The sequence below is a fragment of the Parambassis ranga genome, chromosome 7 (assembly GCF_900634625.1).
Source record: "Parambassis ranga chromosome 7, fParRan2.1, whole genome shotgun sequence".
Classification (NCBI taxonomy): domain Eukaryota; kingdom Metazoa; phylum Chordata; class Actinopteri; family Ambassidae; genus Parambassis; species Parambassis ranga.
The window spans coordinates 13,691,638-13,716,924 of NC_041028.1; the positions used below are offsets into that span (position 1 = coordinate 13,691,638).

General features: G+C 40.2%; 1 protein-coding gene across 5 annotated transcripts in view; it reads left to right on the plus strand.

Annotated features, from left to right (window-relative positions):
* Positions 1-25,287, plus strand: part of cpne9 (copine family member IX) — a 53,787-nt gene that overhangs the window by 13,447 nt on the left and 15,053 nt on the right. The window contains exons 3-10 of one of the 5 annotated variants that reach the window (XM_028409824.1): positions 625-671; positions 4,210-4,313; positions 5,118-5,157; positions 5,308-5,310; positions 7,105-7,181; positions 21,635-21,698; positions 23,270-23,373; positions 23,826-23,930. In XM_028409824.1, coding sequence (XP_028265625.1) covers positions 625-671; positions 4,210-4,313; positions 5,118-5,157; positions 5,308-5,310; positions 7,105-7,181; positions 21,635-21,698; positions 23,270-23,373; positions 23,826-23,930 — 544 coding nt within the window. Of the gene's footprint in view, positions 1-624; positions 672-4,209; positions 4,314-5,117; positions 5,169-5,307; positions 5,311-6,141; positions 6,156-7,100; positions 7,182-21,634; positions 21,699-23,269; positions 23,374-23,825; positions 23,931-25,287 lie in introns of all 5 variants that reach the window. The other 4 variants (XM_028409823.1, XM_028409820.1, XM_028409822.1 and 1 more) reach the window with 4 other exon arrangements.

The following is a 25,287-nucleotide window of genomic DNA, read 5'->3' on the forward strand; positions in this document are numbered from 1 at the left end:
CCATTAACTGCTTCTTATTTTTTTTTTTTTGCCTGCATGTGGTGAATATATAGTTTTGATAATCATATTGTAGAATACGGTACATGACTTCTGAAAATGACCCAGCCTCTTTTCTCTAGACTTTGTCTGCTGGTTAATTAAAGCAGCCTCCATTAAACAGTATAGTGGTGCTTAGTGAAAGATAGATATGAATAATGTAACATTTGTATTATGCATCTTTTACTGCTGCAGACTCAAGAAGACACGGCAAAGCTTTCTAAAGTACATCTGAGGCTGTTGCCAATCTGCATGTGTTTGGAAGGAGAAGGAGTGTTAGTGATGACACCCCGCTCTTTCATTTGGTCCTCAGACGAACTTGTACACAGTGATTCTGCCTCTCCTTTTTTTGGTATTATACATATTTATAAACAGCAAGAGGCTTGGTTGAAGGTGGTGAAAAGAAAGGACTGGACCAACACAGTTGTGTCAAAATATCTTATTTAAGAATACCCCTCCCCATTATCATTATCAGATGTAATGAACATAAATGTGGACTGTCTTGATATCTGTCAGGTTGTGTTGGTGCCACTTAAATTGAACAACTTTTCTCTTCACTTTTTCATGCTTTCCCTCGGGCTTCTCCAGTGGTTGTGTTGTATTTGCAAGCTGTGGGAACTAAAGAATGGAGGGAGGTAAGTAAAGCAACTCTTCGTTCCTCATATCAATATCCAATATTTGTGCCTGTCAGAATGTTTAATGTTTTTTAAAGGAATGCTATTTATGGATTTTACTTCATCTGATCTGATAGGGAAAAAAGAAAAAAAAGAGAAGGTTCTTAAGATTAAGTCCAGGGGTAACCCCTGAGAATATAGCAGTAGAAAATTGGGAGTGTCAGACTCTTCACTTGCTCACAGAGCACCCACTGCACAATGAATTCAGATAGGGGGGAAAAAATAGCTCCCAGTACCTGACCTACCTGGATGAATTAATAGCTGAGGTTATAAAATAAATATATAAAAAGGATCTCATAGTTTTATGATATTCAATGAATTCACATCATGACTCGGGGCAGGAAGAAAAAAAGAAGAAAAGGTTGATTTTCTTTCGACCTCATCAAAAATGCACCATCTGCTCCCCTTGACTTCTTGCTGTCTCGTCTTCTGTCACTGTTTTTTATAGCAGGGTCATGTGACTCTCCATTCATTTCTTTTTCTCTCTTTCTTCTGGCACACATTTCTATGTCTCATCCCATCGTCTTATTTTCCCTTTAATTTGCCTTATGCCATGCTGTCTTCTGTCATTTATTTACCCGTGTGCAAATTCAAAGTCAACACTAATGTGCCAGTTAGGGCTTTGCTATACTGCTGATCCCCTCACTTCAAGACACCTCACACCTTTTTATTCTCCGTGGCGGAGATTAATCAAAAAACACGGCGTGAATTGCGTCGCAATCAGCAGAGTAAACATCTCGCTGCCAGCCGTGCGCGTATCGACACCTTGAGCGGATAATTGCACTCCAATGGAAACCTGACAAATTCTTTGTTTGCTTTTGACGAGATGTTTTGCATTATGTAAATGATCAGTATATAATTTGTATGTGCTGATTATTTTTATATTCATTCCACATACAATCTAAATCTGGTTTATCAGCCTACTATTACAGAACGTCCTCTGAAAGCACATTTCTTACAATGGGTTTTGCTGTTGCTGTTAATGTTTTTGTCTTTTCTTTTTCTTTCTTTTGCTCATTGCTGTCAGATCTTGACATCGCAAGTGATTCCATTTTTCCAAGTGAACAGCTATAATCCTGCACTCACAGATCATCAGTGGTAACCTTTGGAAGACTTTGTCTCTCGTCTGTCTATGTGATTCCACACTCTATAAAGTTATAGGTGCAGCCGCACCGCTAGTTTCAACTGTTATTTTTTTTTACTTGAAACAGGAACAGTAGTATTACATACAGCCGCAGAGTCTATTTCAGAGTGCTCAGCCACCTTCTTACTGCTGGGGTGTTGTTTTCTGCATAAATCAGACCAGTTTTAGTTATTTCAATTAAATGATTTCTGCGTGTATATTTTCATGAGTGCTCTCCTCACTGCTTTGAAGTGGCTTTATCAACCTTGGAATCAAAATATGATGACAATTACAGGGTTCTTTGCTTATGCTTCCAGGCCACTGTTTATCAGATTTGATCAAACAAACACCCACATGGTTTCAGTGAAGCAGATTAGCATGAGAGCTAGTTAAAGGGAGCCCTATCCTACTCATTTCCACCTCTGTTTTTTCATTCTGTAGCCCCGCTCGTGGAGCAGCTCATGCAAAATCTTACACAGATCAGCCAGCTTTTTTACATTTTTAAGATCAGTTAAACATCAGCATCAGTGAGGCCTCATCCTTCCTATAATGCTACTATGTTAAACTGAGCCGGCAGCACCAGAACCTGACCAGTTCTGATGCTCCACACTTAACGAAATAGATGTGGACACATTTTCACAGCCAGTCATTGGTGCAAAGACAATCAATAAATATTTCATACAGCAATGTTCTGATCCACCCACTTAGAGGACTGTAAGTGTATACCATTTCATATTTATAATGAGTCATCTCTCAGTGTAAGCTCTTTTAGCAACACCTTGTTCTTGTGAGTTGTAGCATGCTATGCTATGCTGATTCCTATCGACCTTTTGTTAAAAAAAAAAGTACCTGTACTCAATAGTGTGAATAAGGAATACCTTTCATTTAGTGGAATTTAAAGCCTGGTATCGATGGGCTTTAAGGTCATATTCAAAGTAGGGAGAGTGAAATAAACACCTCCATCACTCTAGCCTGTTGAATTATTCTGAGCTTGTACACAGCTTAATCTGGGTTCCTCTCCATGTGTTGAGCCTGCAGAAATGCTCCTAAGGTCAAGCTGTAGAACACAAGGTGCTGAGTTCAGGGTCAGTTCATTCTGTCCTGTCAATCTATAGGTTAAACAGAGCTGACACATCTATGGTATGTTTTTTTAAGAACTGGCACCACTAAAGAAATGCTGTTAAATGAATTCACAGCATATAATAAATGTTGTTGTGTGCTTGCTGCTGAACCCATCCTGTAATACCCATTAAATAGGATATAGGACACACACATTCAAGGCAACAATTCTCTACAAAACCTCCAATACAAGTCGTTCAAAAATGGTCTCACTTACATGTTTACAATGAATGCAAATCTAGCTTAAAGCACACAACAACTGTACGCACAAATCTTCTTTCTACAGCAGCGCTGTTATTATTCAACTTATTTTTGGACTTGAATTGGTCCTTCTGTGTATTTCCAAAACTGGATAAATATTCCCTGTCAAAGCCTGACTAAGAAGCAGTGAAGTGGGTCTCTCACAGATACAGTGTATTTTCAGCAGTGCCTTTATATTCCTGTATGTTTATGCTGAAATGTCTTTTCAAACTTGAGCTCAGATAATGAAATGACTCCAGCAGTTACAAAGCATTTCCTTAACTTCACCCACAATGCCCCAGTATCTATTAACCAGTCATGTCTGAGTGAGATTATAAACCACAGGCCTCCAACCCCCGAAAATAGAAACACCACAAGGAAATATCATGGGACTTTCCCTTTAGGGCAATACAGCAGGTAGGTTCTTAGGTCCAATACACTACCCTCAGAGGCCCTGGTAATGAATAGGCTGGGGACGCAGTTGATAGCGCGGATTATGTGCGCTGGGCACTAAAGACATGAGTCGAGGTATTGAGGCTGTGGTGAGGCAGTGCCAAGATCAATAGCTCATTACACAGTGCTGTCGGGCCAGGCCAGAGAGGCGAGGCCGGCACTCCACCTGGGGGATTACTGGTGTGATTGTCAGGGTGATGGAGAGACGGCCTAGCCCAGGAGAGACGTTGGGAACGGGCCTCTTAGGGCTCGCGGGGTAGAGTGCTGCCTCTAATGTTGGAGCCTGATTTCTCTGGAGACACGAGATTTAGCTCACAGCACAATGCAGCTCAGTGTGATACAGTGTGGTCACATTTTTGCAAAGGAGATTTGGTATTTATGGATACCGGTTCTGTGTGAAATGTTGCATTGGTAATATGGGTTGCTGCTGAATCTCATGAATTTTATTCACTTGTTTCTCAGGTTGTCTTTTTTTGCCTTCAATGTGAGCATCGTTGCATCTATTGACTTTTGCATCAATACTGGTGATATCACCTATTATCACTTTCTTTCTGTTTTTTGTAGTTTGGCAGAACGGAAGTAATCGATAACACTCGTAATCCAGATTTTGTCAGGAAGTTTGTTCTGGATTTCTTCTTTGAAGAGAAACAGAATCTACGGTTTGATGTGTGAGTATTCTGACAGATAAATCTTTAGTTCAAACTTCAATACTCAGCACTCCATTTGAACCTGAATGACTCTTTTTGTTGGTCCTGGTGAAATGGTAATTTGGCCTTATTAGGATAAACCAACTGACCAATCAGTGGTAAAATTAGATGCTAGGATGTCCAATTATGAAAGCAGATTTTTTTTTAAATGTCACTTATCAAGGCCAATTTATATTCCTGCTGATTAAATTATACCTATGTGTTCTTCTCACCTACCTTTTATCCCCAATCAATAGCAGAGAAAGATCACTTACATGCCTCTGCAGCTTTAATCAACAGAAGTGAAGTTGTTAAGTGGGGTCTGTAGGGCAGAAGAGGTTGCAGTAAAAAGAGTTTGCAGAGAGGCATGGGAGCACAGCTTAGCTAGGAAAGCTTGAGTACAGCCTGTTATTCTCAGGGGAGCTTTATTTTAAAGTGATGGAAGCAACTTGTGTTTCTGTAGCTATGAGGAAGATGGGGGGGTGGGGGGTTTACACAGTCTATGATTTTAACCTAAACCAAGATCATTTCCTAAACCAAACAATGACTGTGCTTTACAAAGCAATAAAAGGTTACTAAGATTAAACCACTGCAGTGTAATGACTGAGCTCTAATTGTACTCCCCAACCTGTTATCACAATGCTGTAGTTATCCTACTCAGCACTGATAATGCTGAGTAGGATAAAGCTGGTATTTGTGCTTTGAAAATAAACAGCCCTATTGTTCCAAAATGTGTGGCTCACAAGTTCTTCCAATCTTCCAATCCAACCCTTTTGTTTCTCACAGGTACAATGTGGACTCCAGAAGCTGTAACATATCCAAACACGTAAGTTCAGTATGTCAACCTCATGAGAGCTTCGACTCCTTCAAATGTATCCACAGTTACTCATACTGGTAAAGCTGTGACTGTTATTTTGTCTCATGACAATGTCCCTTATTCTTTTTTTTCCTATAAATAAATCACACGGGAGAGCAGAAGGTGAGTAGTTTGACCTGAACCTTGTTCACCTGATGAGTGATAACAATCATCTTTTATCCCCTTTTTTAGTGTATTTTGGTGCATCCCCACATGACGCGTGTGTCATTCATTTGTTTTAATTTTTTTTGTATTTTCTTCCCATCTTTCATCTCATTACATCAAGGACAAACACCAACAGCTCCCACCCTGGAACGCTTCCTCATTTTGTCTGTCTACATTTTATCATTTGCTCAGGTAAAAAAAAATCTTTCAGAACTCCACTTCAAAGTGAAGGCAGCTGTTGTTGTTTGTGTGCTACAGCAGGATTGTGTATGTCAGGGCATTTCCACACATTGCGGGGACTCACACCCACACCTGCCTGTGCCCACGCACCACAAACATCAACACGCTGCCCTTATTGCTGCAAAAGGAGTTTTATTGTGTCGTGTCATCTCTGCTTTTTTTTCATGTTGCCATATGCTTTTCTTTGCAGCGTGTGGGCAGGTTGTAAAATCTGTTGTTCAATGAAAATGCTGAACGAAGGAGGAAGCGGTCTTTTCTGCTCTGAGGACATTTATCATATGCGCCGTGTGGTCCTTTCAGGAATAATCAATCGGTCAACAAGCAGCTGAATAATGCAGTGCTGTAGGACTTCCTGGGCTTGACCTAGTTGGGTTAATGAATGCTTATGTAAATGGTGAAATTAAACTCTGAAGCTAATGTTTAATTTAATGGCTCTTCAATAAGATGGGATTTAATTTTAATGGAAATTTAATGACTTTAATATCTTTGTTACTATCCCTATCGATTTTTATAGTCTTTTCCTAATTGCTATTAGGCCCAGTGCCTTAGTGTTAACCCTGTTTGTTGTATAGCACAAGCGGTCCAGGGATGTGTGTGTAGTGCGATGTTTAGTGTTCATATATTTTAATGGGCTGGTTCCCTTTGTTGCTAAATTGTGAACTGTAGTGGAGAAAGTTGAAGAGCTAATGAATGAAATGAGAATTTGTCATCGCTGAGCACGATGTGGTATATAATTAATAATCTGCACCATGACTGCATCATTATTATTAACTGCAGGTTTAAACCCAATCACAAACAACACTGTGTCAAACGTAATTAAAATACAACTGCATGATTTGTAGATCATTTAAATCCTCGACTTAATGGAAAATAGGACCAGGACAACACATACACAACAGGGAAATGACATTATGCTAATTTTGTATATTGAAAGAGAGTTCGGACGAGTCTGGCCTGGACAGATCAGCACCCAGAGTCGTTTACCACAGAGCTCTTGTTTATACACGCAGGATGAGGATTTATTGCCCTGTTGAAGTAATCAAGCCTTTCCTAAAGAAAAAAAAACAGGAATCTTTATATCATTATGCAGTAAATTGTCCATGCCACATAGTAACTTTATATATATATATATACTGTATATATATATATATATATATATATATATATATATATAAATATAAATAAATAAATATATATATATATATACACACACACACACACACACACACACACACACACTGGTGTTTGAGCTGCATGCTGATAACAAGCCAAATGCTCCCTCTCCTCATTAGCCTGTAGAAAATGAAAGAAACTGTAATGTATGCAGGAAACCCAAGTAACCTAATCCCTTAAACATTGTGATGTGATGCGTGCTTTGTTGCCACTTTTTGAAATCTTTCTTGGTATTAAATTAAAAAAAGAATATATATACATATTTATTTTTAAAAAAATCTTGAAATGCTGTCACTTAGAGGCCAAGCCATGTAAGCCCTTTTCTGCTTTTCTACTAAGGATTTTCTGGGCCAGACCTTCTGTACACTGGGAGAAATCATTGGATCAGCAGGAGGACGGCAGGAGAGGACGCTCTCGTGAGTGTTGAATTACTCCCCCTATTTATAGCCACAGTCAGAGGCTTTGCTTTTCAGGTTGTCCATCCAGATTTTGTGAAAATCTCAGAATGTAGCAGGCATTTGGTCAGAATTCATACACTAATTATGAAAAAAAAACTGATGACATTGTATGTTCACACACCTCGAAAATGTTCACTAAATGTGAGTTGGTGGAGGAGGTGTTTCCATCATAGGAATAATGGTCATGAGTAATGTCCTCGGCTGGGCAGAATGAAATGAGTCCCCCTCCATCTTTTGTTCTACATTTATTGATGGCTGCTCTGGAAAACAACGCTATATGAGGCATCTCACTAATGCAGTGTGTGTGCATGTAGACTCACCCATTTTAAATAGCCTCATCTATTATATCGTTAGATCAGAAATACTAGAGGCCACTCAGCCGGGTGCACGCTGTGAGCCGGAGCATTCTCTCAGACAAATGTGCTATATGACAGAAGTCAGTTTAACTTTGAATGAAAGATGCCAAATCTGCTCATATTTTCTGCTTGAAATGTGGATAACGCATTCCCTTTTTCAGATAATAAAAGTTGCATTCTTTGTGAGTTCACTCCCCTGTTTTTTTTACTGGATGTCTGCAGTGTTGAATCACATGCTGTATTCTGAGGAGTGAAAGGATTGCTATGAGACAGAAAGAGCTGTCAGGTCAGAGAAATCAAGAGCCAGGTCTGAAACCTTTTCATTGTAACAACTGAGCAACTCACTTTGTCTGCCTTAACACTGTGCAGCTCATCACACGGGGTGAAGTGGAATGATTCTCAACCTCAGGAGTCCTTGAAGTTACTCTTATCACAGAGCAGCAAAGGAATCAGAGGCTGTGTGTTAGCTGAACCAGGGCAGCTGCAGCAGTGTTACTGTTTAAAAATCTCTGACCTGAATTTCTTGAATGCCAATGATCAGTTAATTGAATTTATGACAAACTGTTATTGACTTCCTCATCCGGCTTTGACTGAATTGATTCCAAACTAATCAATGATTTGGGCTTAATTAGGCAGAAATAGTCAAATTAGTTGAGTTCAATGCAACAGAGGGATGTGATGAGGCTAGTTATAAACATGTTTGGTTTAAATAAACCCAAATGACATGAAGCATTTATTTCCTTTAAAAATCCTTGAACCCAAACAATAATTGGCAAGGTTACATCAATCACTAGTGCTTACACAGAGCTGTGGGGATGCAGGTAGTGTAAATCTTAACATTAGATTTTTTTTTTCACCATTTTCCGAGTACAGCTGCAGGTTAAGAGGGTGAAATCAGTCCTTGATGTACTTCATCTTGTAGGTATTTCATAGGGTAAGTAAGAATTTTAAAATGCTGGCAATATCAATCCTCTGAGGACCGTGAGTATTTATGGCAGTCCTTTTAAATATTGAGATATTTCAGTCCGACCTGAATGCTGGACATGAAGAAAGACTGCTAATTTGTCTCTGTTGTCATTGAAGTTCCACACTTTAACTAACAGGTTATCTCCATAGCAACAACTCATCCCCATGGTTTCCAGACATGCAACGTTTAGCTCAACCAGCAGCTCTACCTATAAACTCTGTCTATAGACAGCTTCTTGTATGATTTAAGTCACAATTAGAAGTCTTTATGAGTTTGTAGAGTTCTGTTGTAGTGGCTGGAATGGTTGTACATTGGATGAATCATTGCCACTGGACACAGACGTGGTGATGAGTCAAGTCAGCTGGGGGCCAGTTTATGGCTCCTGCCGCTGTTTGTTGCCAGTAGCACTATTGACATGTTCTAGACAGCTTATCGTGCTCAGACAGACCAAACAATCAGCTGGCTATGTTGTGCTTTCAGCCCAAATGCCACAGCATTGAGTGAAAGGGAGAGCAGTATTTTACATTTTGGCATCACTGGACTGTGTGATGCCAAAGCTGAAAGAACACACAAACACAAACATACCCATTAAAGCCAAATGTCATAATTAAATAAGTTGTCTTGTCTGACACACAGACAGAAATGAAAATATAAATAGATTCATAGATTTATTATGACACCACTCCTGCTTTCTGCATTTAATTAGATGGACTTTTAAAAACAAGGACAATTACTCACGCTCATCACAAACTTGTCATAAATTCTGATTCTGTGTGATTAATCATCTTTTCACTGTATTCATTAATTGAATTCACCTTGAGGAGAGAAATGAGAAAAGTGACATAAGTGAAAGGTTACATACAATAAGACCTTTTCTGAAGAGTCTTAATAATGACTTTCCGTGTGATTAATGGGAGGTAACGGAGCTTCGAGGCACTGTCAGAGGAGATTTTCACTGTACAGATAACAGCCTCAGCTATCCATTAACTCAATGTAGGGTTGTGAGCTTGTATAGGTCAAAATAAGAAAGTATTATTAATGTTGTGCAAACATTTGAAATCATATTCACTCATAAATTGATTTATTTTATAAAAAGCAGTCTGACATATGTGCTATTAATGAGGTGGAATCCTCCAATAACTCACAATTATGTTCACAATATTTGTCACAAATCACCAGTGTAAACCCTGTACAAGTGCCCTGTAAATAAAGTTTCAGCTGTCACTCAGATTTCCTCCTTAGACTTCAACATCCCTGATGCTTTTTTGGCATAAATGGTAGAACCTGTTTTACGCAAGTGCTTTTAATTTATAGTTTCCCTTTTACTGATCCTGTCTTGGCACTTAAACTCTTTCGCTATTCTTTTCACAGACATATAATACCATTCACAGTGGTTCATATCCCTGCCGGGGTAAAGCTTGGTCCACTGTTAGATCCTATGGCACTCTAGAGGACTGGAGACATCTGCACCAGCATGATTAAGAATAGGAAATCAAATTATTACCAGTCAGCTCTCTCTTCTTTTGATAATCACTCCTCTGAAATTTGGAACACAAAAGGATCTCTTAAGAAGATGGAAAGGTCACATCTCCTGCCACAAATCAAACTAGAATATAGTCATATTTCTGATTGACTGTGGCTGTTATTTCTTATTATATGATTTTAAATTAATAATTCTTAATAATTCTTCTTTTTCAGCTAAGGGCAGTATAAATATCTCAAAAAGTAGATGGAATCCACCAAAACAGTCAGCTTTCTTTTTCTGACAGCCAATTCTCCTCTGAATGATAAATGTAATATTTCACCTTTCACAAAAGTGGTGATGTCAGTCTGTACGAGTCCACACCTTATAGGCACAGTGGTTGAAAGTGTTTGCTCAAGCCCTCTTACCATCACTAATGGATTGCCACTTTAGGCTTTATTCTTGGTCCATTATAATATGCACCAGTAACATTCTAATGTCCACTTAAATGTCCATTTCTTTGCAGATGACAAAATGGTATATACTAATGCTGGACCTCTGTCTTTAACTTAACTTCAGTGAACCTTATATGCTTTCTACTTATTCAGGAAAAAAGATTGTAAAAAAGATTTGTGGTCACTGTGAATGTGGTCAAACTAATGATAAAACACCCACATTTAAGCTGAATATTGTAGCATATGCAGTTTAGTGCAGCAGCAAATTTATTTCACATGCACATGGCACAAAACAGGAGCCAGCTCCTCAGGATTGCTGTCAGCAGTACGCATATTATCCAAGGACAGCAACATGTTTTCAGGACAGCAAGGTACAACATATCATCTCATGTTATGAGCAGCATATGGCCTCAGCGATACATCTGTTCATTTGGCTGACACAGATAAACGTTAGGGCTGAAGTAGATAGTGGCTATAACATTGCTCCAGACCATGACCCAGGAGGCTGGAGTGAAGCCTTCTGGGTCTGTGCTAGTTTTTCTAAAACGGACTCTTTCTGCCTTAGGCTAAAAACGTCACTGCTCATAAAAAATATACTCAAAACTCAGTGTTGGAGGAAGTAATGAAGCCTGAAACCTTAAGTAAAAGTACAATTACCCAGCAAAATATATACTTAGGTAAAAGCAGAAGTGTTACATCAACACTCCTTACAGTACTTACCTAAATGTACTTAAAGTATTAAAAGTACAAGTACTCACACAATGAGTACTAAATATCTAGGTGGTGTCATTTTGATAAAGAATGCAGATGTAGCTCCTGGTGATACTTCTGCCTCTACAGATGTCACTACTAGTAAATCCCTGCCAGCAACTGTTTCCTTTGAGGCCGACACAGAATGCTCTGCTTTATCCACCAATGGTTTTATGGGCCCTCTAAATTCAAACATACACGGGTGGCTCAGTTCAGTGGAGGCTGACTCTCCATGTTCAATGGTAAGGTTAGCTGCAAAGGACAGGAGGCCAATGGTCTGCAATAGCATCATAATTGTCAAAGTAAAGTTTACATTTTATTTTCCAATGAGTTTTGACTCAACCAATACTTTAAAAACATTTTTTATCTAAATTGTTCCCAGCCATGCATAAATAAATCCAAAAATACCCGAGATAAAAATACCTGGTGGCCTCAATTCCCTTCAAAGACAAGTGTCTTGAATTTAAAAACAGGCCCGAACAAGCAAAACAATACAGCAGAGATACATAACTGTCAGATTAGGATTCTCCAATGATCATCCCAAACATCCCTTGTCCACGGCTTGGTCTCCACCCCATGGAAGACCACAAGCACTTTGGCTTTTGACAGCCTGAAAGATTTAGTGAGAAGCAAAATGAGTGGAACCAACGGGAAATGGCTTTACAAGGAGTGTTCCTGGAAAAGGCTAAAAATGAAAAGAGGAACAAGACAATAAGAGACCAGCTGAGTGCAATCACTATTCTTCCCATATGGTCAGTGTCCCTGATGGCTGCCTGCAGGGAATAGACAGCTGTCTGGAGCTTCTGATAGATCAGACACAGCAAAAAGCCCAGGGGGAGAAACAAGAGGGGATGAAAGGAGAGCGGGAGATACAGGGAGAGATGGAAAGTGTAGCGGAGATATTTGAAGGCTGATAGACAAGTTGGTAGACCAGAGAGAGAAGAAGAAGAAGGGATAAAAAGTACCTCTGAAAGGGAAACAAACAAAACAGGTGAAGGAGATCAGCAAATAAAGAAAGATGGATCCAGGAGGAAGGATGAATTAACTGTGAGAGGCAGACAGACAGATCTGTGTTTACTTTCAGAAATGCCTCTCTCTATAGGTGCTGTCATTCTGAGGTCTCACTGCACTTGTGCAGCAAGCTGTGCACACACACACACAGCTGTACTGACGGCGTTTATGAAAAACTTCTAAGGCTATTGATGTATTTTTCCACATTTGTTGAGATGAAGTACTCGCACACACACACCACGTCCAGCACATATGGTTCCGGTAGCCTCCTCATGATGGTGGGTGTACATTTTTATAGGTCAACAGTTTTAGAAACGGGCTTCATGCTGCGTGGCGAACCGAGCACTCCTTTCCACTTACCTGTGTGTTTCTATGGTAACCGAGGGGGCTATTAGCCGAGGCGGTAAAAGTATAACTATGATCTAAAATACACCCTTTTTAAAAAAAAAAAAAAAAAAAAAAATATGGGGAGCTGAGTGGCGTGTGTTTTATGGACACCCATGCTGTAAAACCACATAGCAGAGGTATTTTTAAACTGGAATTAATGTTTGTCTAGAGAAACGTAACCTGTGATACACACCCACATGTATACTGTGATGCATTCATCTAAATACGGAGCAGCAACAAGCAGAAGCTGAAACTTTTCAACTTTAACATATCATCATCACTTATAGCTGACAAGCTGGAAAGCAAACAGACAAATCACCCATTTGTAAATGTAATCTGAAAAAATGAGGCCGATCTATTAACAATGCCAGTGCTGCCAGTCGCCCAGATGCAGATTGATGAGGTGGATAGTGAGGCAAATAAGCCATCTGTAGGGATAGCTATGTTTCTAGGTTTATAGCTGAAAACCAGCCTGCATCAAAAAAATGTACCTATTTGGGCTTTTGCTGGGAGACAGTGGTCAGTCTGTCGGCACTGTGTCAGAGGGCAGGGTGTGTAATTAGGGGCAGTTGGTGGGATGCCTTCTGGTCTGTGCCTGTTGTCGTGCAGACAAGGAACAGCACACACACACACATATACACACACACACAGTCTGACAAACAGATGACAAATATGAGAGAGATGTAGTGGACTGAGATACAGATGTAGGGTTATGTGTTGTGTTCATTTTAAAATCTGGTTGCCCAAATACATCACTAAAAAGCTGAACTCTTTTCTGACTAGCATCTATTCATATTGTAACATATTGTAAGTGTGAAAACACTGTTAGTCATTATCATATTCTTTTACACGTATTCCATTACTCTCCATCGGTGCTTCTAAATCAAAAGAGTTTCCTGATTTAAATATGTCCCCAGTTTGTTTGGTGGTCCCCTGTTCATGAATGTGTAACGGCACCGTGGTCCGCTGTTGGTATGAAGGAGTTCACACACACATTCACACATTCACACACACACATTACTGTGTCATTGTCTGTCCCCTGTGGACCTCGTCCTACAGAACCGTCACCTGCCATCTGGTGCGGTGGTTCAGGACTCATCTGGCCTGCTCTGCTATGACAGGCACGAAGACAAAGCCCTGCTGCTGCTGCTCTTCTTGTGTAGAGAATGTTAAGCATTAGCAAATCTAAAATCAAATAGGTGACATTTAAACGAGCCACTGCTGCAAAAAAAAAAAAAGATTTAAAGAAGTGCCCTTGTCCTTGTCTATGTCAAATAACAGGTCTTCAGGTTCAGCAGACACACTGAAGCTGTGATGCATGCGTAATTGTGTCAAGGAAAAGAATACAAAAGAAAACTATCTTCATTTTTATCAGCTACAGTTTCCTATTTAAAAAAAAAACTACTTCACACTCAGCATGGTCTCTCTTTCCATTGGCAGGAAACAAAGATATGTTTGTAAATGGCTCTGTTTGGGCGAGCAGAAATTAGCTGTGAGCTAGTTTCATGGCTGCCAGCTTTGAGCATCTTGGCAAATAATGTGACAATGTTGTTTTGTAACAGTCACGGAGAGAGACAACACCTCTAATCTGTGAGCAACACCACTTGTTGAAACAACAAAGGATTCACAGTAGAAAGATTCAGTGTTTGGACTGAGTGGTGAGACAGATTTTTGCAAAGAGAGACACATAAACATGAAGCATTGGACTCTTTAGAGCATTTGGAATGATGTTGAATCATTTTTTTAATTTAACTATTTTTACAGTGGTAACTCCATTAGTCATAGTTCTTCCTCAGGCCTTCCCCCGCTCTATGTATCATTAACTGCTAACAGTAACAAATGAAACTCATACAGGAAGTACAAATGCATCGGCTACTTTATGTCATTAATCACTCGCAACACTAGCAGCCCTTAGTGTGACTAATTCACATCAAGCCACAACATCAAAATTGCTGTCTAATACTACCAAGGAGTGTAACTGGCCATAAAAAAAATGTTTTTGAACATTCACACTTGCAGCTTGTCTGTCTCACGCTCTTCAGACACACACTTGCTAGTGATAAGAATAATACTCTTTTTTTAAGGTGCTTTATTTTGTGCACACATACACGAATCAGCCATTTTCTTCTGCCAAGGTTACTTTGCAGCATTATAAGAGGGGGGGTGGTGGATAAAACAAACCACACTATCACTTTAATCTCGTCTTCCACTTGTGTTTGTGGTTTGCATTAAAACACAAGTGATTCATGTTAGTCATGACAAAGGGTGGGGTTGTAGGTTGTCATGTTTGTGTCACTTACACAAAACACATTCAAGTACATCACTATTTGACAGACAACAAAATCCAATTAATTTGAAATGCATTAGTTTGAAATACTTGCTGGATGTTACAAAAAAGGGAAGATTTGTGTCCCTACTGATGGGGAAAAAAATACATTAAAATTATTGGACTGTTACATGTACATAGGATGATCTTGAGCTGCACCTTCACACAGTTGGCCGTGGTACTTCAGCCTACAGTCAGTCACATGATTTGTCATCTCATGTCATCTAGATCCATCCAGGTTTTCCATCTCAGACCTGTATCTGTGTGTGTGTGTGTGTGTGCAGATGTGATGTGCAAATATTAAATGCCTGGATGCCTGGATCTCAAGTATGTGTTCAGCAGATTCAAATGGCGTTCCAGTCAAGTGAGATTTACTACAAGTAGCAGAGAGAGGCATGTTGGCTGTGTGCAGCACCTCAAAGACAATATGACAAATAGATGAAAGTGTCTATACTTTCTGACAGGGATTTTATAATTCATTTATCTGTGGCCTTGAACAAAGAGGACGACATGCAGACAGGTTTAGGAGTAACCACAGAGTGGGGGGGCTGATTGAATAAAATGCAATCAGTTCCAGAAAATAACAAACACATCAAATTCCAAGGTGAGCTCAGCTTCCTGTGTTTTTTTTTGTGTGTGTGTTTGTTTTTCTTTCTGCAGATTCATTATCAGCATTCTAGATGATCTATTAGTAATACATGTGAGCCCAGATTTGAATGAAGTTGGTGCTACTAACACAGTTAAATATCATTTATTTTATTTTATCAACTTCATGCAGCTGTCATGGTTCCCATTTATTGTCTATGTAACCAGCCCTACAACTCCTCCTTCAGTCTGCATTACATTTCAGCAGGCTGGTCGTCCTCAGTATAAAGCTGAAGGCTCAGCCACTTTATGCATATGAGTAGCATCCGGGACCTCTCTAATTATGGACTTTATCAATCTAAAATGAAGGTAGATTACAAACTGCATTGCTTGTTTCTAGCCTACATATCACTAAACACAAATGAGAAAGGTTTCAAATGAGCCACCATGTTTTTCCGGATTTGAAAGACTGCACACATGTAAATCAGATGCAACTTGTGCTTGAGATTTCTTTGTTGGTCTGTCAATGTGTAGTGCAGGCCCACCAAGCGTGCAGGGTTTCTTAAACGCCCCTGTGGACACACACTACAGTCCCAATTAATTCAAATATAGCCACAGCATGAAAATTCACTCCCTGTACATGTGTCATAAGGGAAACTTTCTATAGAACTCAAATTTTGAGCTTGTGGAGTAAATGTATATAGCGTGATGTAAGGCAGGCTTGAAGCTGGTCTCTGGCATTATTCAGAGCAAATATATCTGAGAGAAGCTTTATTCTGTGCTGCAGACACATTTAATGATGCACTGAGCTGCAATGATGTGTCTGAAACTACTTTGGCAAGCAGCACAAAGGAGGATCCTTCTGAAACTAGAGTGGAGATTGTTAATGCTGTGATATCTGCATCTCTGACCACAGGGAGCTAATCAGTAAAATCCTTCCTGTATTGTTTGGGTAGACTGAAAAGAACTCACACGCAGCCTTCTGGCTTTAATAATCCCAGACTCAGATCTGAGCCAAAATCTGCAGTAGTTTCTTAGAAAAAGAATATAACCTGGCACTTCGGGCACACTTCACAAGGCAGGTACGGCTCCAAGGTTAACCAATGTTTTTATAAGAACCCATACTTGATGTCGTTAACAGCAGATGGCTGCTTAGCCTCCTGGTTACTGCTTATGAAATAGCTCACAGCTGCTTCACTGTGACGGTATGCTGCGTAGGTGCTGAGGACAGAAAAAAAATCCAAATCAATACACACAAACTGGGGGTTGTTTCTTTGCGATCATATAACTCAAGCTTACAGCGATACAAATAGAGATGTCTAACAAGTCTCTGTGGCCTCTCAGGGAAGCAAAGACAACAGACTAAATAGTCGTAAAAATCTAGCAGAGGAACAGCGCGCCATTGCAATGGAGGATCGGACAGATACTTCAGGAGGCAGTTTTTATATCCGGTGGGCTCACTGGCAGGGGTGCAGTTCGACACACTGTGTGGATAAATTCATAAATAATTCTCACTGTAGCTGCTACAGCTGGCAGGCAGCATGAGCGAGAGAATCCATCGACTTGAAAAGTACGTCATGGAAGGCTGTGGATTTATGAGAGGAGGCGAGGGTGGCTAGCACACTCCTTTCCTTTCTCCGTGTCCCGAAATCAATTATCCTTACACAGTCACTCCTTTTCCCTCCTCTCTCATCTTATGTCAGTTCGGTGGTGCTGCTCACTCTTTTTTTTCTTTTATATCAAGGCTAAATAAGTTTGTGTCGGTGGTGTTTGGACACGGCTGTTATTCTGCATTCTGCTTTATCGTGACACTGAACTGGGACACAGCTGAAATATTCAGGGTCAGCACACAGCAGCTCGGCCTTCTGGCTCTGCCTCAGGCCCCCCCTGGTTCCAAAATGTTTGGATACAGGGACCACTGTGGCACAGGGCAGCAGATGAAAATGTTACAAAATCACCCCTACTAGGAATAGCACACGGAGGGCAGCAATAAAAGAGGACAATGATTTTTAATGAATATTGCGAATGACTTTTTCAATCTTACTCACAATCAAACCATTATTCAAATCCAGTTGAACTGAATTACAAATCGATGGCGTGATGAAATGTGTGCTGCAGAAATACGCTCATTGCAAATATTTAACTATGAAATATGTGTGAAGACTGGAAAAAGTGAGTCTTGATATCAAGGCCCAAACACATTGTAACCATGCCATACAATTTCACTTCAGCTGTCATGAGCTGTCAGCTGTGGAAACAATGGAGTTCTCTCAATATACTTTTCAAATGGCTGCAGTGTTTCTTTGTGCTTCAGTCTCTGTGCCCACTGAATAAAAACGGCAGGGCTGATGGAACACCAGAGTTCAGATGTGAAATAGTAGCTCATGACATGAAGGTGCTTTACGCCGCACTATGTTTTATAGGACAGGATGCAAGCTGTGAAACAGATTAGGCCATACATTAATGTGGCGCCTTGGTCCCTGGCCAATCACTAGTTGCTATTTTTTTATGTTACTCTGAAAGTATTTGACAGGAAGTCATTACCAGAAATACGAGAGCAAAGAGTCCCACCATGAGGACGGTAAGGGTTGTATTATGCAACATGTCCTCATGGGGAGGGGAAAAACCATTGACAGTAAAAACTATGGACAGAGCCTCCGTGACGTCACCCGTTTGTTTCTGAAGAGCCGTTTTGAGGCTCGGTGGGAGGTTCCGGGACTTGATGACCGCCGCCATGTTGGCAGCGTCACGTCATCTAAAACTCCGATTATGGACAAAGAGGGGGAGCACGAGCGGGGTTTAGGGGGGCGGGCGATCGTGGAAGCAGGAAACTCACACTGTGATACGTCAACTGTCTGTCACTCAAGCGGCAACGCCCATAATTAGGCGTAATTTTAAGTCCGAATACAATTGAAAAGAGTGAGTTGTAAAAAAATTCACCCTCCCTACAATTGACACTAGCAGAGAACCTATCATCTGAGACCAGAGTGGTTTTTTGTACCAGGCTGTAAACTGTTGTGACTGTTTTTTTCTGCTGTGAAGTCGGCCATTTTAACATGGGAGTCTATGGGAAATTACTCGCTTTTGGAGCCAACCCCCAGCTGTTGCGGCGTGAATTACAAGTTTTGACACCTCCGCATGGGCTTCCACTTTGAGCCCCGAAGGTTGCCGCTTGGGAAAAACCCATCACATTTGGTTGATAATACATCCTCCAGATACAACACATGGGTACATTCATGCTAACAGAACATATGGACATGTAACGCTTATTTGAACAGAACATTTTTATATTGCCCAGTCCTAAGGAGACAGGTCAGGGATGTAGGTGGTACATGCAATGCAGCGCACTGTCATGCAGTCACCATTTTCTGCTACCATCGGGTAAAGAGTCTCCACCCCCATGGGCACATAAACATGCATTCATGTTCTGTTTTGAAGGACTGAAATATATACAGACCTCATGTTCCATTTTCCTGGTGAAGAAGGGCTGACTCATGATTGTTTACTACAGATTCCAAGACCTGGTCTGAATGGTCTGCACTACAGCCTTAACCACGTTATATTCTTATTTAAAAGCCATCCTTGGTCTACTTCCCCTACTTACGCTGTATATGTAGTTATAACTAATGTTAGATCCTTATGATGAGTCCTAGATGCTGCATCAGTTGTTTTTCACTATGAAAAAGTGAATTAAAACATTACTTGCTGCACCCAAAAATATATATTTTGAATCCTGACACTGTTACTTAAAATTAAAATAAGTTTAGGAAAAAATAAAAGATAAATACTATTTCACGCTTTAGTTGTATTACTCAACTGAACCAGCCTTAGAGGCTCGTCTCTTTAAATCTAAGACGTCAATTTCCTTTGAGAAACAGAGCAAACCACACAGTGAATTCCTAAAACCTGCTGCAGCAGAGGCACATCTGACAAACTAACACACTTTTGAAATATTATCACATTAATAAAGATGTGTGTGTGACCGTTGGCTACATGTTCAACTAATTACCCTCAAATCTGTTTTTTTAAACCACTAACGTCAAATCCATGCCCTCCTCCCCCTCCTGCTTCTCCTCCTGCATGTCCTCCTCTCCCTCTCCCCCTCCTCCCCCCTCCTCCTCCTCCTGCATGTCCTCCTCCTCCTCCTCCTCCTCCCGTTTGTCCTCCTCCTGCTTGTCCTTCTCCTCCTGCTTGTCCTCCTCCTCCTGCTTGTCCTCCTCCTCCTCCTGCTTGTCCTCCTCCAGCTCTTTTAAACATCATAATGAAGCAGCAGTCAGGTTTGACACTTTTGTGCCAAGTTACCCTTCATTGTATTCTCATGCAACAAAACTCTTCCCTTCCTCCAAGCCTCTCTTTTTTTCTCCCTCTTTTGTGTCGGTTCAGTGAATTGTCCTTTTAATTCAGTCTGAAGACTTCACATGTAATTTGATTTTAAATGAGACAAAGGAAAAATGAGGACAACCTTTACGAGCTTTAACCTGAGAACACATCAGCATTTGTATTCAGATCTTGCGATATGTGCCAATCAATTTGACAAATATTTAACTGCTTTAATTGTTTCCTTTACCTGTTGCCATGTGCCATTAGAGGCTCCCTGTGGAGTTTTTAACTTTGCTTTGTTGTGAGTCTGTGTTTTGATTGCCTTTTTTCTTATAATCCACATGTTGTATAGGAAAACAACCCATATCAATATCAACAGCTCTGTTCTATTACAGTTGTATGTATGTATGCTATATGCATTTCCATAAAAATATGCATGTAATAGTTTTTATAGTAGGGTATAAGAGCAGTTAAAAATAAATAAATCATATAACTTAAACCCAGGGGTAAAAAATGTAATTGGACCATGACCCTCGTAATGTGTCTCACCCCCCCCCCCCCCCCCCCCCCCCCCCCCACACACACTCACACACACACATCAGACAGCCTCCTGGAGCTGAAATAATTAATTGATTAGTCAGTTGACAGAAAATGAAAAAGTAATATTATAAAAAACAGAGAATTCAAATATTTCACCACACATTTTTTGTTCTAATTATATGTATTGGCTAAGCTAGAAAGGAAATGGCACAACCAATAACTTATTTTAGTTTCTCGTTATAATAAAAAATAAAATAATGGGATCAAGCTAAAACCACCTCATTCAACTAGCGTGGGAATTGGCCAGTGGGAATGTCTGAAAGTACATTTAAAAAGTGCAGTAGAGTAAGAAACAAAGGCAATTTAAATTTGCAAAATTGTGATTCTCACTGTAAAGTATGCCTGGTTATGCTGTCTAATCAGCACGCCTAAAAATCCGCCTTTGTCCATCTTTATCCATTGATAGGTCATAGGTTGTATTATTGGAGGTTAAATAAAACTCTGCTGCAGTTTGACAGATCCTGGTAGTAGTTCAAATCTTAACTTTGCCTCTTAAACAAAGTGACCACCCCAGTCTTAGATATTCCATATAAAAGTTGTGCATGTCAGATAAAACTTTCTCGCCTGTAAAACTACCAAAAATAAAGTGACAACATTCCTACTCTGGACAAAAAATTCTGAAATATTTTACCCTGGCTCAAAATCTCAGCCATCACTGATGGTTGGTGTGAAATCCACTTCCAAAATCCTGTCAGCTCCCAAAGCATCCTCCAGGCAAAGCAGGGACACTTCTGGTTATTCAACCTGCACTCAGCTAAAAGTGGACATTGGATTGCAACTGTACATGCGCGCTGACTGGTGATGTTTTACACGCCTGCAAGAGCACAAGTACATGGAAGAATATAGATTGAGTGAGGTCTTATGTAACCTTTTTTTCCCCCTCACACTTTAAAACTAAAACTTTACCTGTTCTGGCATTTCAAGCTGGTTGCTATGGCTAATGTCAGCTAATTGCTGCTTGTAGGCCATTTTTAGAAAAGGCTCTCCCATTAGCAGGAAAGCGCAGGTTCCCATGTGAGCTTTTCTTGGAAATACGAATCAGCATGCTGGGCTGTCACTTAGCACAATAACAGCTAAGCAATGAATGGCATCTCCTTGACACTTGTATTATTTATGCTCATTTATGCTACAATTACCCTCTTTTACAATCTCTTCTCTCTCTCTGTCTCTCTCTCTCTCTCTATGCTCTCAGTGGGATTCCAGGAAAGAAGTGTGGAGTCATTATCTTAACTGCAGAGGAGCTCAGTAACTGCAGGGTCAGTATGCACACACACACACACACACACATGCACAAAGCCCAAATGTTGCTGGAATATTATCTCACTGTCTGCATTTTTTATTTTGTTGTTGTTGTTGTTGTAGCTTGCAGTCCTTTGTCCCTGAACACCTACACAAAGAAACTATGCATAAATTCACAGAAAACAATAAAACATTTAATGAGCAAAACTGATTTTAACTTGAACCAAACAAGACTTTAAAGGAGCAATTTGTAAAAAAAAAATCAGGAAGTTCTGTGAAGCTGCTTTCATCATGATGTGCTGTGCTATAATTACACATATAAGCAGTTAATGGTTCAGTGGGTAATTACATCAGTGTAGAACCGAGTAAGTAATAATTAAACTAGGCCTGGTCCCTGAAGCCATCTGACATTTAGTATCTTATCCGGCAGATCATCACATAAGTAGACTATGGGTGGATTTTAGTGCTAAACATAAACATCAGGCACTGTAATAGTTCTTCCACTCACCAACAATCATATTTACTACATATAGATGTATGCCTATGATGAGATTTCCAGTTCAGAGGGGTTTTTTTTAATTGTTTAAACAATCTTACAAATTGCTCCTTGTCTTGACCCCTTCAGTTCACCTATAAACACTTGACGTTTCATTAGCCACAACTCTCCACAGCTCTCTAAATGTGTTTAAGATTAACTGTCACGATAGTTTCCTGCTATGTACTAAATGATTTTCCCCTCCAGTTTTGCCGTTCCCCTGCCACAATAATATATTAATACCAACCAGGCAGACGGATACTAACTGTGTGTGTGAGTGAGAGAGACTGTGTGTGTGCTCCAGAGACTATTATGTGAACAGGCTTATCTTGGTTGTGTTTACCATCGTTACTCTGGGAGGTTCTGCTCCTGACAAGATCCAAATGCACCTCAGAAATGTTGATAAGTGTGTATGTTACTGTGTGTGTGTGTGTGCGCGCGCAGGCTGACAACCCCTATCTGTCAATGACAAGCTTAGTTTTCCCATGATACCATCCCACAGAAAATGACTAAAAGGCCTTATTATTACCCTTCTTACTTCCCTCTCTTCCTTCCTTCCTTCCTCCCTCCCTTCCTTCCTTCTTCCCTCTCTATCTTCTGGGCATCCTCACAGTAGCAGAAATGGCACAGCTCCTCATTAGCTGCTGTAACCATTCATACATATGTATGATACATTCTCTCTGCCTCTTTAACCATTGCTGACATCTCATAATAATAAAATAAGTTTCTCCCACTAATAAAATGTGTTATTCATATAAAACAATGGATTCCAATCACTGTAATCCATGCATGTGTTTGGTTATTAAAACCTTCCAGGGCCCAGTGAGCTGCTACTTGGGATTCCGCTCTACATTTGCATTAACTCTTATGCATAAGCTTTTATTTTACAGACTGAGTTTCATTTTCACACAAAGTCCTCCACCACCTTTTGTTTCCATAAAATTAGCTCCTGGTAAAAAAAAAAAACAAAACAAAACAAAGAAAGGTTGCCAGCTTAGGAAAGCTATTGCATCAGAATGATTATCTTGAATGCTTGTTTGTCTTCTCTGGCAGGATATTGCTACCATGCAGCTTTGTGCCAACAAGCTGGATAAGAAAGACTTTTTTGGCAAGTCTGACCCCTTCCTGGTTTTCTACCGGAGTAACGAGGATGGAACGTGAGTGTGGGCATTCAGTGTGGGCTGCTGCAACTCTGTCTTGTTATACCAGCAACTGTTGGTCCCATGAGACCAATATGTACTAAAATTAATGGACCACCAGTAGATATTACAGTATATTGTTATGTAAAGATCCAAATCTGATGTTAGGTCCCATTTTATATTTTTACTTATTTTTAATTACAGGATATTATTAACCCCCAGAGCCCCAGATTTAAAAGAAAACCTAAAAAAAGACCTTTTAGATGTTTAGATGATGTCATCGGAGGCCAGTTTTTAGGGAAGAGCATTGGGCCTCTGGGGGTTAAGCAGATGAAAAAAAATACAAAGGATATAGCAGAATTCAGAAGCAGCTGAACATAAGAGAGGTGGGATTATTTTCTCAGGTACAACGTGAGCAATGAGAAAGTACTCTCCATTCTGAGGTCTCATGTGTGGTGTCTTACTGTCAGGTTCACCATCTGCCACAAGACGGAGGTGATCAAGAACACACTGAACCCCGTATGGCAGCCCTTCACCATCCCTGTTAGAGCTCTTTGCAACGGCGACTATGACAGGTCAGAGAACGTTCCGTACAACTCCTGCCGCAAATATCACTCTGAACTGCATGTATGTGAACCAATCTTCTGTAATTAAATAATGAAAAGGTGGACTTTTCCGTGGATGACATCACCTGTTGCTGGGGCGGTCAGAATAATGCCAGCAGTCGGTCATGGTGTCCCAGGGACCAGCACTGGCGTTATTGAGACTGACTCAGTTTTCACACAGCAATGTTTGATACTGGATATTGTGTACAGGGTTTGAATAAAAGCTTTTATAAGTCACTTGTAGCTTTATTTTTTACTTAAAATCACACATAATTATGGGCGTGAATGCTTTGAATGACGGGTGCCGTATCACAGTGCGAGCTTCCTGCTTACCAACCCACTTGCTTCAGCTCCACTCGCGCTCGGTTTTTTGTTGTTATGCTTTGTCATATTTGGAGTGTGGCGCTGCCAATATGGCGACGAATGGAGCATCCCACAGCCTCCCTCCGAGGTCAAAATAGAGCTTCAGAAACCAATGGGTGACATCAAGAAAGCTCCATCCATAGATTTTTACTGTCACTTTACTGCCACTCAGTTGATGTAACAGCAGTGACTTCCCATCTTGTGATGTCTCGTGCAAAACAAACAGATATATACACTGTAGTTTATCTGTTGTATATTATTATCTTCGTTAATTGTATTAATGCAAACATGCATTAGCTCCTCTAAATCTACAGCGACACCTCAGAAACATTGAGAGCGTATGTGTCAATAACTCTGGCTACCGAGGTTAATTTAATACAGTAAAGACTTTGTGCGATCTCCATGGAAACGGTACTCAATGTTTAGTGGTCAAGCATACATTGTGTACTGGTATTACATAGTGTGTTGCTAACAGCCTGTGTTTATTTTACTTATTTCTATGAGATCGGGTTGATCTGTGGACATTGCACTGTTGTTCCTCATATACGCTAGGTGCTTCAAATATGCAACAAATATCTACCACAGTGAGATTGCACATTTAAACGCAAGGGGAGCCCGAGAGCAATTTTCCCATTGAACTGCACTCTATTGTTTTAAGTGTGCAGCTGCAGCTAAAAAGGGGTTAGTCACCTGGTTATTTAGCTTTACACTCTACATGATAAAGACACAAAGCAGCAACATCCAGGCAATCAAATTCATGCAAACAATGCAAAAACAGAACTGGCTTCACTTTTTGCATGGGGGGTGTGAAATCTGTCACTTTACTAGTTGTTTCTTGACACTATCTCCTTTACACAGTGATATACTAGCACTGGAGATAAATGCAGGGTAACTGTGAACCTTTGGGGTTTAGTTTAAACACTCAGAGTAGATATGCTAATGACTCAAAAACCTTTGACATAAC